This window comes from Eurypyga helias, unplaced genomic scaffold (genome assembly GCF_000690775.1).
Source record: "Eurypyga helias isolate BGI_N326 unplaced genomic scaffold, ASM69077v1 scaffold15820, whole genome shotgun sequence".
NCBI lineage: Eukaryota > Metazoa > Chordata > Aves > Eurypygiformes > Eurypygidae > Eurypyga > Eurypyga helias.
This window is the reverse complement of record NW_010223922.1, coordinates 17,952-31,537: the sequence shown is the minus strand read 5'-3', so window position 1 is coordinate 31,537 and position 13,586 is coordinate 17,952. Positions and strand designations below refer to the sequence as shown.

The 13,586-nt window shown below is 46.5% G+C and overlaps 1 protein-coding gene across 1 annotated transcript in view; it reads right to left on the bottom strand.

Moving 5' to 3' along the window:
- Window positions 1-5,270: 5,270 nt before the first annotated feature.
- Window positions 5,271-13,586, bottom strand: part of COL3A1 (collagen, type III, alpha 1) — a gene marked incomplete at its 5' end in the record, with an annotated part of 25,295 nt that continues 16,979 nt past the window's right edge. The window contains 11 exons of the mRNA XM_010157201.1: window positions 5,271-6,437; window positions 7,471-7,713; window positions 7,897-8,084; window positions 8,559-8,838; window positions 9,479-9,586; window positions 9,769-9,822; window positions 11,040-11,147; window positions 11,258-11,311; window positions 11,935-12,042; window positions 12,223-12,276; window positions 12,680-12,787. Of these exons, the coding sequence (XP_010155503.1) occupies window positions 6,291-6,437; window positions 7,471-7,713; window positions 7,897-8,084; window positions 8,559-8,838; window positions 9,479-9,586; window positions 9,769-9,822; window positions 11,040-11,147; window positions 11,258-11,311; window positions 11,935-12,042; window positions 12,223-12,276; window positions 12,680-12,787 (1,452 nt within the window). The remainder of the gene's footprint in view (window positions 6,438-7,470; window positions 7,714-7,896; window positions 8,085-8,558; window positions 8,839-9,478; window positions 9,587-9,768; window positions 9,823-11,039; window positions 11,148-11,257; window positions 11,312-11,934; window positions 12,043-12,222; window positions 12,277-12,679; window positions 12,788-13,586) is intronic.

Sequence of the window (13,586 nt, the reverse complement as noted above, 5' to 3'; positions counted from 1 at the left end):
AGTACCAGCAATAGAAATGCCAAAGGAACTGCGGACCCACGGACCCAGTTGGCCAAACCGTGTGTTTATGTTACAGGGGCAGAAAAATCATTTTTGTTCCACGTTCTGTCCAACGGATTACGATTGGCTTGCTAGGATTTTAAGGATTTTTGTTGAAGCGTGTGATTTCAAGCATGTTCTGCAGAGTTCAGGCCTTCTTGAGGGAAGCTGCTAGGTGAGTACTAGATTCAGTTGCTTCAAGGTAGAATGTGTTAAGGCAGCCTACGCTACCTGCTCCCCTGCTCTTCAGGGGTGCAGCCCGTGTTGAAACCAGATGGAACACTTAGCGTATCACACAGAGATCCTGAGAACCATCATGGCGCGTGTGGTGAATCCCGATTAAGAATCACCTGCTTTAGACCCTGCCTGCCCCAGGGGAGGGCATCTATGGTCACAAGGGGCAAACTAGGAACAGAAAACCAGCTTTCTTGTGATGTTGCTGCTCGTTCCGGAGTTGATGATTGCCTGGTCTCTTTAGGAACAGTAAAAGAAACAATCTGAGTTTTCCACAAGACGGAGAAGAAAGGACACATCGAGCCAATGGATTGGACAGTGTTGAGGAGGACCTGAGCAGAGTGATGCAAATACTAAACCTGAAACACTTTACACTACAGAGGATAAAACTCAGGGAGCTTGACTGCCACTGTATCTGTTGTGCTGTCAGCACTACATGTTTTACCATTTCCTGGGAGAAGGCCTAGAAAGGGATTAAGGTGTCAGGCAACACTTGGTTTGAGCCAGATGCTGGAAGAGTCAATTTTTTCCCCCATCTCCTACATGCTAATTTCTTGCACATTTTTCTTTCCGTTCTATAAGCTCTGGCTTAGCTCCGGTTTCTCTAAATAATATTTCATCATCATCATGATCTGTTGCGTTCCCCCTATCAGAAATGGCGCACTGTCAAATGCTTCTATTGCAAAATTAGTTCCTCACCTGAGGTATTACGACCTATCCACCCTCCCGTGATGGCTGCAACCCGATTTAGGAAGAAAAACCCAGGCAAGTTCCTCTCTCAACTGCTTTTTGGCCCAATCAGCTGCACGGAACTCTGGGTACAGAAGCCACCAGTTACAACAGACGACACTGGTACACGCCTAGAGACTTCACCAAGGTATTTGTACGTGCCTGGTAGGAGCAATCTGTCCTGCAGTGAAGACACACAACACTGACGTAAGGTGGTGACAGTTGTAGGAGCTGTCACGTTAGTTTAGGAGCCTCTGCCCCCGAAGGAACATGCTGTGATCCTACGGGAAAAGCAGAGTAAGGCAAATGCATGTCCTGCCGCCCTACCAGTTCAGCCGTTCCCTGATAGGAATCATCTCTGCTTCGCAGACGCTACCGAACTGAAAGGAGAACGGAGCAGACGTTCCCAGGTTTCCTGCAGTTACTGTAACGAATCCAGTAAAGCTGAAATGTGTGAGTTACGACAGGAACATTCACAAAAGCCCACGGAAACCAGGACATCTGCAGGGCCTCCAAGAGCAATCTCCAATGACTGCGGTCTCAGTGGGCGTGGATGCAGGTTCAGCATGAAAACTTAGATGTGACCCTTAATCCAGAGCTGTCCCTGGCTAGGGGGGCACAGAAAGGAGGCCATGCAGTTCCACATGAACCCCCTCTGGCCAAGAGCAATTCTGGCTTAGCATAGCTCTGCCGGGACAGCTGATGGCATGAACCAGAAAACGCGATGACCAGTGGCTGCCTAGGAAGGGGGTGTCAGGTGGCAGCGTGGGTTACAGTCAGTGCTTCCAGACAACACCCTCTAGGCTGGGGCTGTTGTTGTCCTGAGACAACAGGCAGGAAGACAAGACCACCAGGATTTTGTTCTGGGAGACTTCGTTCATCCTGGAAGAGCAATCCCCCAGGGTAGGGTGAACTGCCTCTCGCCTCCTCCCAGTACACAGGTAAGCAGAGACACAGTAAGCAGCCCTCCATCTCCCCAGTCCGGAAGCCTCCGGCAAAATATCTTCCTCCTCTAATACTTTAAGTCCAGGTTTCTACAGGTGTTCTTTGGGAGCATAACAAGGTACAGTCACAGCCATCCGACTACAAGCTCGTGTAGATTTAAAATGCTAAATCATAATGGAAATACTTAATACGTTACTGTGGTCTAAGTTTTGTCCAAGTGGCTCGTTATTCCCACTTGAGAAGAGGGGCGCTTCGTGTCAAAATCGGAGCCTGCCAGACCAGACTTCCTTCCCTGGTAGCAAGAAACGGGTAAGATGTTCTGAAGAGCCATTAAGGTTTCCGTCTGGTTGAAACGGGTGTGTTATGTGTAATAAGCGGTATGCCCCAGCGTGGTGACTGCAGTGACGCTGAGTTACCGTAACCAGTCCCCCAAAACGACACGTTTGCCAGCTTAAGTAAGCAACAGGCAGCTGTCAAGGACCACTGGGGCTGAGGTTTCTGTACTAAAGCTATCAGGAGAGCCATGGCATGGCAGTGTGTGCTGGGAAGACCTTTACCCTTCAAGAATTCAAAGTTCTCAAACAGCTCTTCCTCCAAGTTACTGCCTGCGAGTAGAGGCTTAAGGGTACGTAGCTGATGTCACAACTAAGTGAGGGTTCCAAATTACACTGCTGCTTACTGGAATGCCTAGTTTCCTTTTCATAGCAAGAAGAGCTGTTGATCGTTAGCCAGCTTTAGGAAAAAATCCTAGCAGCTCTTCAGATGCAGAAGCCACCACAACTCAGTCATAAACCATTGGTTGCCCTGGTTCCAGCGGCAGACTCACCCCTGAGGTGAAGAGCTGCAGAGACACCCACTCCTTGGACGGCTCCTCTCTGGCAGCAGCTGTCCCTAGTCGGGCACCTCCAACACAGAAGGTTGCTGAGGCCAAGCTGCTGCTGCAGCGACCTCTGACACTGCACCCATTGCGGGGCGTGAACGGGGCTTGTGGGGTTTCTAGAGCAGTGCCAGGAGCCACAGAGCTGCTAGATACGACGGCGAGGGAGAGTGCCTTCCCTACTGCCCACGGGGAGCGAAGGCTGTGCGCGAGTGACCCACAGGTGCTTACGGTCTCTTTGAAATCAAGGCATGATCAGGCAAGGCTTTGCTGTGAGAGGGGTTGGCTGGGCTGTGCTGCAGACAACAGGCAGCCCGCCGTCACCTGAAGGAAAGCTCTGTGGGCTTGCCAAAGAGCTACAGCGTCAGGTGGTAACTGGCAGTTAGTGGGAAAGGTGAGGTCCTGAGGAAACGCTAAAACCTGAATCTGTGGTACCGTAAAGCTGCTGGTATGATCTGGGAGTCTCGGTGATGCAGAGTTTTTTTGAGGGTTTTTTGGGTTTGTTTCTCATTTTCCCCAAAGAGCGATTGTGATGTGGTGCTTTGAAGCGAAGGAATAGCAGTTGGCATAGTGTGACTGGATAAGCAGCTGTGGATCAGGAGAAATCTCTTACATCACTCCTACGACTGTGTGGGCAGCTTCTTTCCTTGTCTGCCTGTGCCCCTCTTTCAACTGCTGTCAACCTGTCTCTGCTGTGCAGACCACAGCACCTTTTCTTCTTCGCTCGCACACCTTCAGAGTTACGTGCCGAAGGCAGATGCACTCGGGCTAGTGCCCAGGTTCAGCTTAGAGCCTGACAGCGGGTGCTGGTGTTTCTGTACGGCCTTGAAAGGCCGCTGTTAGTTACGGGTGAGAAACCGGGTTATTCCCAGAGCCGCTGTGATCTGTGACCGGGATGTGCTGCTCTACGACCATGGGCAATGATGCTGTTAGCCTGCAGGTCTCAGGTAAGGCTTTTTTTCTTTCCATTAGATTTCCTAAGTAAAATTAAAAAACGCAGCCTTTTGCAGTCTGACACAGTAAATCGGAGTAAAAATACAGGATTATGGTCCAAACCTTCCAAAGCCTAGCCGTATCCTCTAAGGTGATTCTTGTACCTGATCTGTTTCATATTTCTGTTATCTCAAGACCTTTCCATAAAAGGAGAGAAGTATCGGAGTCATGGTGCCTTAACAAGCGAGCCTCTGGAAAAGTAACTGTGTTTGAGTCAAGTAGATCATTTTATGATGGTCTCGGCTCTTTCTTTGTGTTTTCTGCAAACGTTGCAGTAATTACCCTTCATTAGTCGAAACTATTAATCTGAGACTTGATGACTATACATTTTCTTTAGAAAAAAGGCCTCAAACTGTCAGTTTTAAGGGTGAGTAATTGCGAGCTGTCACTCCCTCAGCCACAGCAGTACTGCGGATCAGAGGCTGGTTGGTGGTTGGTTTTCTGCCGTCAGGAGCAAACACAGGTATTTTCAATGCATCCTCCCCTGGGCAGCATTCTTACCAGCTGCCTTCATAAAGATTCAGCTGCAATCAAAAGGCTTCCTGCCATGTCATTTACGTCAGATGAACATTATTGCGTACGAGGAGTTCTCATGTTCCACAAACGACAGCTATTTTCACCGTGACGTGAGGCGGTTTCCTGCGAGAGCCGGTAAGTTCATGAATTGCTGGCACTGTTCTGTTACGCTGCATTAAGTAGTCCTGCCTGCGCTGAGGCTGCGTTTATGCGGTTAAGGTTAAGGTTGCCCCAGACCCTCGTGTTCTGCTTCTGCGTGGGCACATCCAAGTTCTGTGATGCCAGGGCAGTGTCAGCTCAGACTCGGATCTGTTGAGGTTTCTTAAAAAAAAGCATTTCTCTGCCTAGTTTTCCAGCTTGGTTCAAGCTGGGTGCACAATCCACAATCATCAGTGGGAACCTTGAAGAATTTGAATGTTTTTCTCCCTAATTTTTCTTGTCTGGCCTTGTTTTAGAGGGTCTTTAACAACCTGGGGCTGTGGAACACAGAAACAGAGTGGGAGCAGGTGCTGTATCTTCCTTCACGGGAAAGACTGAGCAGCATCTACCAGCCTCTCCCTCTGGGAGAGGTTTCAGGCCTGGATTCTGGTGTGCGACTGTCTTCCCTCTGGCCTGAAGCTCAGGTAAGGGCAAACTACCGTGGTAACTGCACGTCCTTCAACTTCTGCTAAGATCTGGGGGTGGCTTGGTTGTGCAGCTCCAGTGGCTGTAACAACCCGAGACGCTTAGCTTGCCAGCTTCACCAAGCCGCTGGTGCCCTGGGCTGTGCTTGGGGTGGTTACTGACCGTTAACACCATCCCTCAGGCTTCCCACGTTCCCCTTCGGACACAGTATCTTAGAGGAATCAGTTACAGTCATACCAGAGATGGCTCCTGTCTTCCTAAGCTCTTTGAAGGAAGAGAAACAAATGGTAAAATAATAATTAAAGGAGGTCAGTTTTATGAAACAACAAGGAGTTTTATTAAGATATTTTATTATGTGTCTCTGTAAGGAATAGACCAACAACCATATAAAAGCTTACAAAGATGGTTAACCTTCAACACTATAGATGTGTTAACGTGACAGAAGTTGTTCACAATTTGGCACCTCTATTGACTTGGACAGAGTGAGGGGAGAAGTCTCCACTATGACATGCCAATGGCGATCCGCGACAGGAGACATTTACGACTGCGTTAAATCCTTTGCCTTTTTTTTTTTCAGCAAGTCAATAACCCTGACTTGCAGAGTTAGGAGTGAAAAATACATTAGCACCATCATATTAGTCTTTTACACTTCCCTAATTTTAGTGGTCTTGACCAGCAATGACAGGAAAGTAGAGAAGCACCTTTGATAACAGAATACAATCCAACAAGAAAATCGGGTGACTGCTGGCATGGAGGAGTTACTGGACGGCGTGAACCTGTACTTCCACAGCGAATCAGTACAGACAGGCGATTTTGTACCACATGCTTCCACCGCACCGACCAAGCGGTCCAGTGTGTTTTGCTTGGTTCCTTTGACTGATTTTTGGTTTGACTCATCAGACACATCCCAGTTTCTGTCCATGTTGAGGTAGTTGAAACAGGGAGGTCTTCCTAGCTTTACGGACTGCACCTCGGGAAGAAGGGTAAACTTTGGTACTGGGAGCAATCAGTGCTTTGTAAATTGGCTAACATTCAACTCATTGGACACAGTGTTGTTTTATTAAGTGTTGAAGTTGTATTATAGCACCAAGGAGACATGTTCTGAAGATGAAATTTGGTAAAAAAAAAATAGAGAAAAAAGCATTTTTACTGTACTTCGTGTAATAGCGAAAAATTAACCCTTGATATCAAATTGATTTCTCCCCCAGAAATTTTGTTAATAAATAACTGGGATACAGATGGACCCTGTACTAGCTGACGAGGCTAAAACAAAGGAGCACAGTTGGAGTGTGAATCTGTTTGCTGGGGTTTCAGAAAGAGCAGGATCTTTGACTTATAAGAAGCAGACCGGGCCAACGTCCACGCCAAATTCCTGATCAGGACCACCGATATCTATGGGTGCGATATCGACCACAGGTAACCGCATTGTCTTGCGCGTTCTGTATTCAAAGACCGTTTTACCCCATTCGCCGGTGTGTTTCTGTCAAGTTAAAGGGGAAAGAAAACAAAACCCCACGTTAGAGAAGTCAGCTCTGGGCTACGCGAAAGTTATCCTGCAGTCGACTGGATTTTGTACTTTATCTTTCCGTATCGATGTGTCTCTCTCTGCCCCGCGAAACGCGGCTGCAGGCCCTGCGGAAATGAACATGTAGGTTGACGTTCTTCCTTTCTGGACCTTTTGAAGAAGGTCTTGTGGGGTTGTAGAGCTCGCAGCTCAGAAGGGATGGGATCCTGATGGACAGGAGGGTACTCTGGAGCGGTGCCAGCACCCTGACGGACGCAGGACTGAGATGTGCTCTCCGTGCCGGAAGATGGTAGAACTGACTATTCTGCTTGGGAAGCAGCTTTGGCCTCAGGAAAATGTGACAGCAGCAATGAGGGAGCTCTTGGTGGTCGTGTTAAAGAAAGGGCCACAAAGTGGCAAAGCAGCTGTGTTCATGCAGCCTTCAAGAGCAGGTTGGCCATTTACTCAGTGTTCGCTGTGTTTTTGGGACCTCAAACTGCGGGTGCTGTTATGGTGTTTTGTGTTTGCTACTGAGGAGGCTGCAGATGCTCGTGGAATGTCACTGCTCCTCGGCAGTGCTTCCTACTGCAGCAAGCAGGGCACAGTAAAGCCATGCTGCATCTGCGATGTGATGGGGAGTGCCCCTTCCCGTAATCGTAGCCCGTGGCTTGAAGCAGCTAGCCTTGATTTTTTGTGTGACTGAGTCCTATTACTCTTAGTTTTAGAGATGACATGGGATGGATCAAAACTTGGTCACTGTGACATCACTGACTGACTTTAACGCAAGGAGAGACCTGTAGAGCACAGATTGAAGGGGGAGTGCGCCTCACTTCCTACAGCTGTACAGGAGTGAGGCTTCTGGTGTACAGAACCTACTTTGCCCCAGCGAGGTGTAACTCTGTCCCTTCCTTACCTAGGTCATGCAAAGCGTGCTCTTCCTGTGCTATGGGTCTAGTGCTGTAGAGGGAATGAGTTGTTAAACTACCACACTAAAGTCTTGAGTACTTACAGTACAGCCGTCTTCCAGAACAGCGTATGTGAATTTGCTGTTTCCTTCAGCCTTGATCTCACTTTCCATAGAGCTCATCAGTTTCAGGGCTTTTTTAACATTCCCACTGGCTTGATCCATGTAGGCAATGCTGTTCTTGCAGTGGTAGGTGATGTTCTGGGAGGCACGGCTGGAGAGGATGCGGAGGAAGGCCAGCTGAACTTCCGAGACATCCTCTGGAAGCTCAGGATCTCCGTAGCTGAACTGTAGAGTACAACACATAAGCAACAGTTTTTCTTCAGTTGTGTCGAGGGACAGTCCATACAGTGGTTGTTTCACCCACTGAGTGTGTAGCTGAGCTTTATTACTATTTTTTAGTGTGTTGTGAGGCGTGCGAGTACAGTATTTGTACCACATTTGGGCTGTGAGCTGGGGGTAATTTCTTACCTGGAAGCCTCCATTCATAGATTCTCCAAACCAAACGTGTTTCATTGCACTGCTTTCGCTGCTCCACCAGTTCTTCCTTGGCACGGTGCCGGGGTTAGCGCTGAGGCACGTCTCACCGGTTTCCATATTACAGTATACTTTAATAGCATCCATCCTGCAGCCTTGGTTAGGATCAATCCAGTACTCTCCTAGAGGTTAGAATGAATATATTTGGGCTTTAATGTATTTGGAGAACAATCTCTGTGTGATGGTGAAGCTCATTTCTATGCCAGATTCTTGAGCCAAATCAGGAAACATGTTAATTTTGACAGAAAAATGCCACAGAAAATAACATTATATAAAAATATATTGAGTTCCTGTGAATGCTGTAAGATGACTGACATTTGAAATAAATACAGAACTTTTCAGGGGGTATTTTTCCCTAAAATTCTATAAACAAACACCCACTTCTAAGCATGTAAGGAGTGGAGTTGAAGTCAGTGTATGTGGTGTGTAAATGCACAGTAAATTAAAGTTTAAAATCATTAACATCTATTATCTTTGCAATGACATTTGTATAAAAAAGAAGACATTTTCATAGCATTTAAATACCCACAGGCAATCGCCTTCAGGAGGATAAATCAAGATCTACCAGCACTGGTGAAAACAAAAACCTGACATACCGCTCTTGAGCTCGGGATGGCAGAACTTCAGGTCTCTGCAGTTACGAGCTGGGTTCTTCCGCGACCCATCGGGACTAATGATGTTCTCAATCTGGTTGTTAATTGATTTCATTGAAGATATGATGTCACCCAGATTGATATCATTTTCTTTTGGCTCATCACGATATTCATAGCCATAGCCCACTGGACCCTTTTCACCAGCACCCAAGGAAGCTGCACCACCACAACATGGACCAGGAGGACCAGAAGGACCAGGAAGACCAGGCTGGCCTGGTGGACCCTAAAGAAATAGTGAACATAGCGCTGAGTGGAGATCACTAAGGTAAAACTAAAAGTCGGTGCGGGCTCTCATCTTGAAAAATGGGAATTCTCACGTAAACACTGAATTCACTGATTCATCAAATAATGGCACTTGCTATCTATGATCATCTGCTAGACTTTCCAGGCCTTTGTTTTCCTAAAACTGGAATTTTCTTTTTCAAATTTTGTCAAGCTGTGGCTGTCCTCTTTCTGTCTGGGCTTGGAGAAGGAACTCTTTCCACCAAAACACAGAGAAAAACCACTTCTTGGCTTTAGGAGTGACTCTGCCGATGGCCTGCGCAGCACTGGCCTCTCTGCAGGAGCCCAGGACAGCCACTGCATGGCTTCCAAGGCCCAGCGGGAGTTGGTGCTCTGAACTGAACAGGAGACCCTGCCCCGCTCCCCTTGTACACAGAAAAATCAACGATTATGCGAGGCGAACGCTGCCCAGTGCATCAACAGCTACGCTGAACTGCAAACGACGTGTATTTGTCTGGCTTCAGCCTTGACAGCTGGATACCTCCTACCACACACCCTCTCTCTGAAGTACAGAAGAGCACCCTGTGCTTTACAAAGCATCCCTGAAGGTGACTCTGCTTGAGCGGGCACAGTTTACTTACTGCGGGGCCACTTTCACCTCTGTTCCCACGGGGGCCGGGAGGACCAATTGGACCTGGATAACCACTTGTACCATCTTTTCCAGGTGGCCCAGCTGGTCCTGGGGGACCCTAGAACAACGAACACAAATAATAGAATGCAGAAATACTTAGTGAGAGATTCCAACGTTTCTGTACGATTTATCAGGTGTCTTTCTGCAGCCGTTGCCTGTTAAGGTGGCCAACTAATTCTTTTTTTAACCAAACGGTCTGCATCATCTTTCCGGTTATGCTGAGTAAGGAGCTTTTCTTACCCTTGCACCTGAAGCTCCCGGACTTCCGATTGCACCTTGTGGACCCAGGGGACCCTGTGAAGAAAAGATACATCGTAATAGCTTGTACCTAGCTGGGTGTACCTTGAACAGAGACACTGAAATATCTTTAGGATGATATGAAATATATCCTTACAAAAAGCCTGTGTCAGGTAAGTGAAAGAATAGTTGCATTCCAGAAAAAAAATTATCTGATGTTCTCTACATCAAAAAATGCAAGTGATGCAATGATGCAATAATGCAAGAAAGCCAAATGACAGCATCGAGCTTTGGCTGAAATCTTGTGTTGATAAGATGACATGGCAATAGGCTAAAATGCTGCATATTACTGTAAGATCCCGTTACCAGAAAAGTCATTTAAATAATTTGAGGGACACTCATGTTTTCAAATGTGCTAAAATATTTGCTGCGTGCACACAGCAGAAAGACCCAAGTCATGTGTTGAAAAATGATTCATCATCTCCCTGTCAGCGTAAATGAGGATTTATCAGACTTATTTTTCTCGTGCTGTAAGTGAGAGAAGGGGTTATAGAATGCTGTTAAAGAGGTTGGTATTCCATCGGTTTGCCATCGCTGGTAGATTAACTACAGGTGAGTTTTGGTTCCTTCCTCCTCACTTGTATTGGGAGTGCTGTTAATGGTTCGTTTCAGTACAAATCCCTCTTAGAAATGTTATTTCTTTTAAATACCAAGGGTGTGCCTGCCTATTACCCTTCTACTCTTTCAGCTGTTCAGAACTGTTCCAAACGGCAATGCATGTTTACAGTCAGCAGTTGACAAAGTTCACAGTCTCATGCCCATTTGCTCCTAATATTAATTACGGCAAAAGATGCCAGAGAGAAGAGAGGTCTTTGGACTCTGAGTAGCTTTTTCATGGATTCAGAAATCTGTCTACCATAGATTTCTAATACACAAATATTTCAGCCCCTATTTCTATCTTTTCCAATTTAATCAGGAATAGCCTGTATAAATCAACGGAAAAAGTGTTTGTTCCAGGCAGAGGCAGACATGTAGCTGAAAGGGATTTAGTAAACCCAGCTTTACCTTCTAGCTGCTTCTTAATTGTTCATCGACACTTATTTCAGGTTGAAGAGGGAATCTGGACTTCTGAACACGTTTGCCATTCAAATTACAAAGGTTATTGCTACTTTTTATTTTTCCTCAGTAAATTAGTTGAGGGTAACTAGTTATCTGGAACCAAACCACAGGAACTAAGAACAGCTGTAATTCCCAATCCAATGTAAAATACTCACAGGAGGGCCAGGGAGACCAGGGGTACCGGGAAATCCTCTGTGACCCTTTATGCCGTTGCTGCCTCGTTCACCGGTTTCACCTTTATCACCGCGAGGACCTTGAGGACCCTTTAGAAGCAGATTTGCAATAGAAGTGACACATAGAGAAATGAGAAAAATTCCCAAATAACAGGAAATACTGAATGTATGATACCACAAATGCTTTAAATATGACTTACAGCAGGGCCACGAGCACCAGCAGGACCAGTAGAGCCAGGAGGGCCAGGTGGACCCTGTAACACAGTAAGAATAAGTTGGTGTGGATCACTGGGAATAGACAGGACTGCCTTTTTCCTTCCAGATAAGCAGTATGTTCAAAGCCAGCAGCTGTTTGGAAACAAGGGGAAGCTCCACACACTATAGGATCAGCAAGAATTTTGGCCAGTTCCTCTTTCTACTGACGTAAGTCTTACTCAGCTGCTTGGAGGCACTGATACATACCACATGCACTAGACCCCTTCTTCATTCTGTGAGGTGCTCAGCACTCAAGATGTGCTGGTGTCAGCACTCCTCGGAAATACCTTGGAGACTTCCAAAGTTACTCCCTTAGTTTAAATAAATAACATGGCTTGTGCAGCATGAGCAGCAGATGAGATGGAAATTAAGCCAGGGCCTGGTGGGATGAGGTGCCTTTTGGCATCCCAATGAGTATGTGGATTTTGAACTTAAATCTATGTACAGCTATCAGGAACATAAACTGTGATGTCTTTCCCTTGAAATTCTTATAGAAGATGTCCTCAACACGACGAAACGATGACAGTAACAAACGTACTACTCTTCCACTTTATAACAGCATGCAACGGACTGCGTAGGAAAGGTATGTAAATAAGAAGGAAGCTATTAACTTTGGTCTTACCTGAAATCCTCTTTCACCAGCTTTTCCGGGTGCACCACTGGTACCTGCAGGTCCAGGGTGGCCAGGAGGTCCCGGAGGGCCAGGAGAGCCATTTTCACCACGGTCACCCTGCAGGTAGTAACAGTTGACACAATTATAAATTAAGATTTTTGCAGAACTACAGTGTAAGGAGCATATTCAGTGAAGCATAAGGGGCTCAAGGAACAAGATACGTAGCACAGAAGTATGTATATTGTCATCTCTACATCACATTGATTTGCCAATCTAAAGATACTAGTGACTCCTTACTTTGCCTCCTGGGGATCCGTCACGTCCAGGCAAGCCATCTGAGCCAGGGTTACCCTGGGAAAAAAGAGCGGTACAGTTTGTTCCTGTACTGGATGATAGAGAGACAGCTTGTTTTCCAGTAAGCTTACATAATGCTCATCAAAGACAGACAGAGTTTTTAAGAAGGAAGAGTTCCTGAAGGTGGAGCGGCCCATAAAAGGTCTGCAAGCCCTGCAGTATTTGGTGTGCGTAGAGGCAGCGCAGTCTCCTGTTCAGTTCCGAGTGAGACAGAGATGTGGTCCACAGGTAGTAAAAGGTATAGCAGAGAGAGCAGGCTACACTCCCTTAGGTGAGAGCGTCATCTGCCCAGGCCCCTGGGCATCAGGTGCTTGAGGGAGGCTGTATGAAGCATATTTAGTCCCAGCATCTCCCGTTCGTAACTCACAAGCTAGCAGGAAGGTCTAACACATCAACTCACGTCTCTGCCGGGCTCTCCAGGTAAGCCTCTCTGTCCAATAGGACCTTGTGGACCAGGAGCACCACGTTCTCCTGGGACACCGTTGGTGCCTGGTTTCCCATCTTCACCCTGAACAAGAAGGGAAAGGATTTTGTTGCAGGTAATGTACTTATGAAATGCCCTCATATTACAGACATCTTTAATTAAATACAATTTGATTATGAAGGAGACCTAATAGCACGAAGGGCCAATGTGACTTTGGTGATTGTGAATACCCAAAATAAGAAAAATAGACTTGGCCAAACTGGTTTCTTTTCATTGCCGGTAATGCTCATGCAAGGCCACGGAACCCAAGAACATTCCTCACTGCTTCACCAACTAAGAAATAATAAGTGGGTATCTCTCTTCTTATGTGCCCAAAACCAGAGCGAAAGCAGTTAACAAAAACAATGCCTGTCTGTCACTGTCTTAGTGACGAAATACAAACCAAGCCTCACCCCACCTTTTCTGGAGGGAGGTGAAAGTATTTTTCTGTTTGGGTCATAATATTTAAGCAAGAAACATACTGAGAATTAAGCAAAGATGAACAACTTGCAGTAGGTGAAACTGTGCCTTAGCTCTTGTGCCAGGGAGAGCGAATAGCCCACTGGCCACCATAAGGGGGTGGAGCTGGTCATATACTTCTGTATACCATGTCAGAAACCTGATCCAGGGCTCTTGAGACTCAAGATCACCTCACATCCCACAGCTGGTGGCTACCACACATTTTAAAGCCTGATCTTAGGCATATAAACAAAGATAACTGTAAATTCTGTAGTCTCTGGACTAAAAATACAACACATGCATTACTTCTTGAAAACAAAGCTATGTTTAGCAGCTGGATTAGAGTGGCTGCGTTAGCTCTGAGGCTGTTGCTACAGTGACTGCA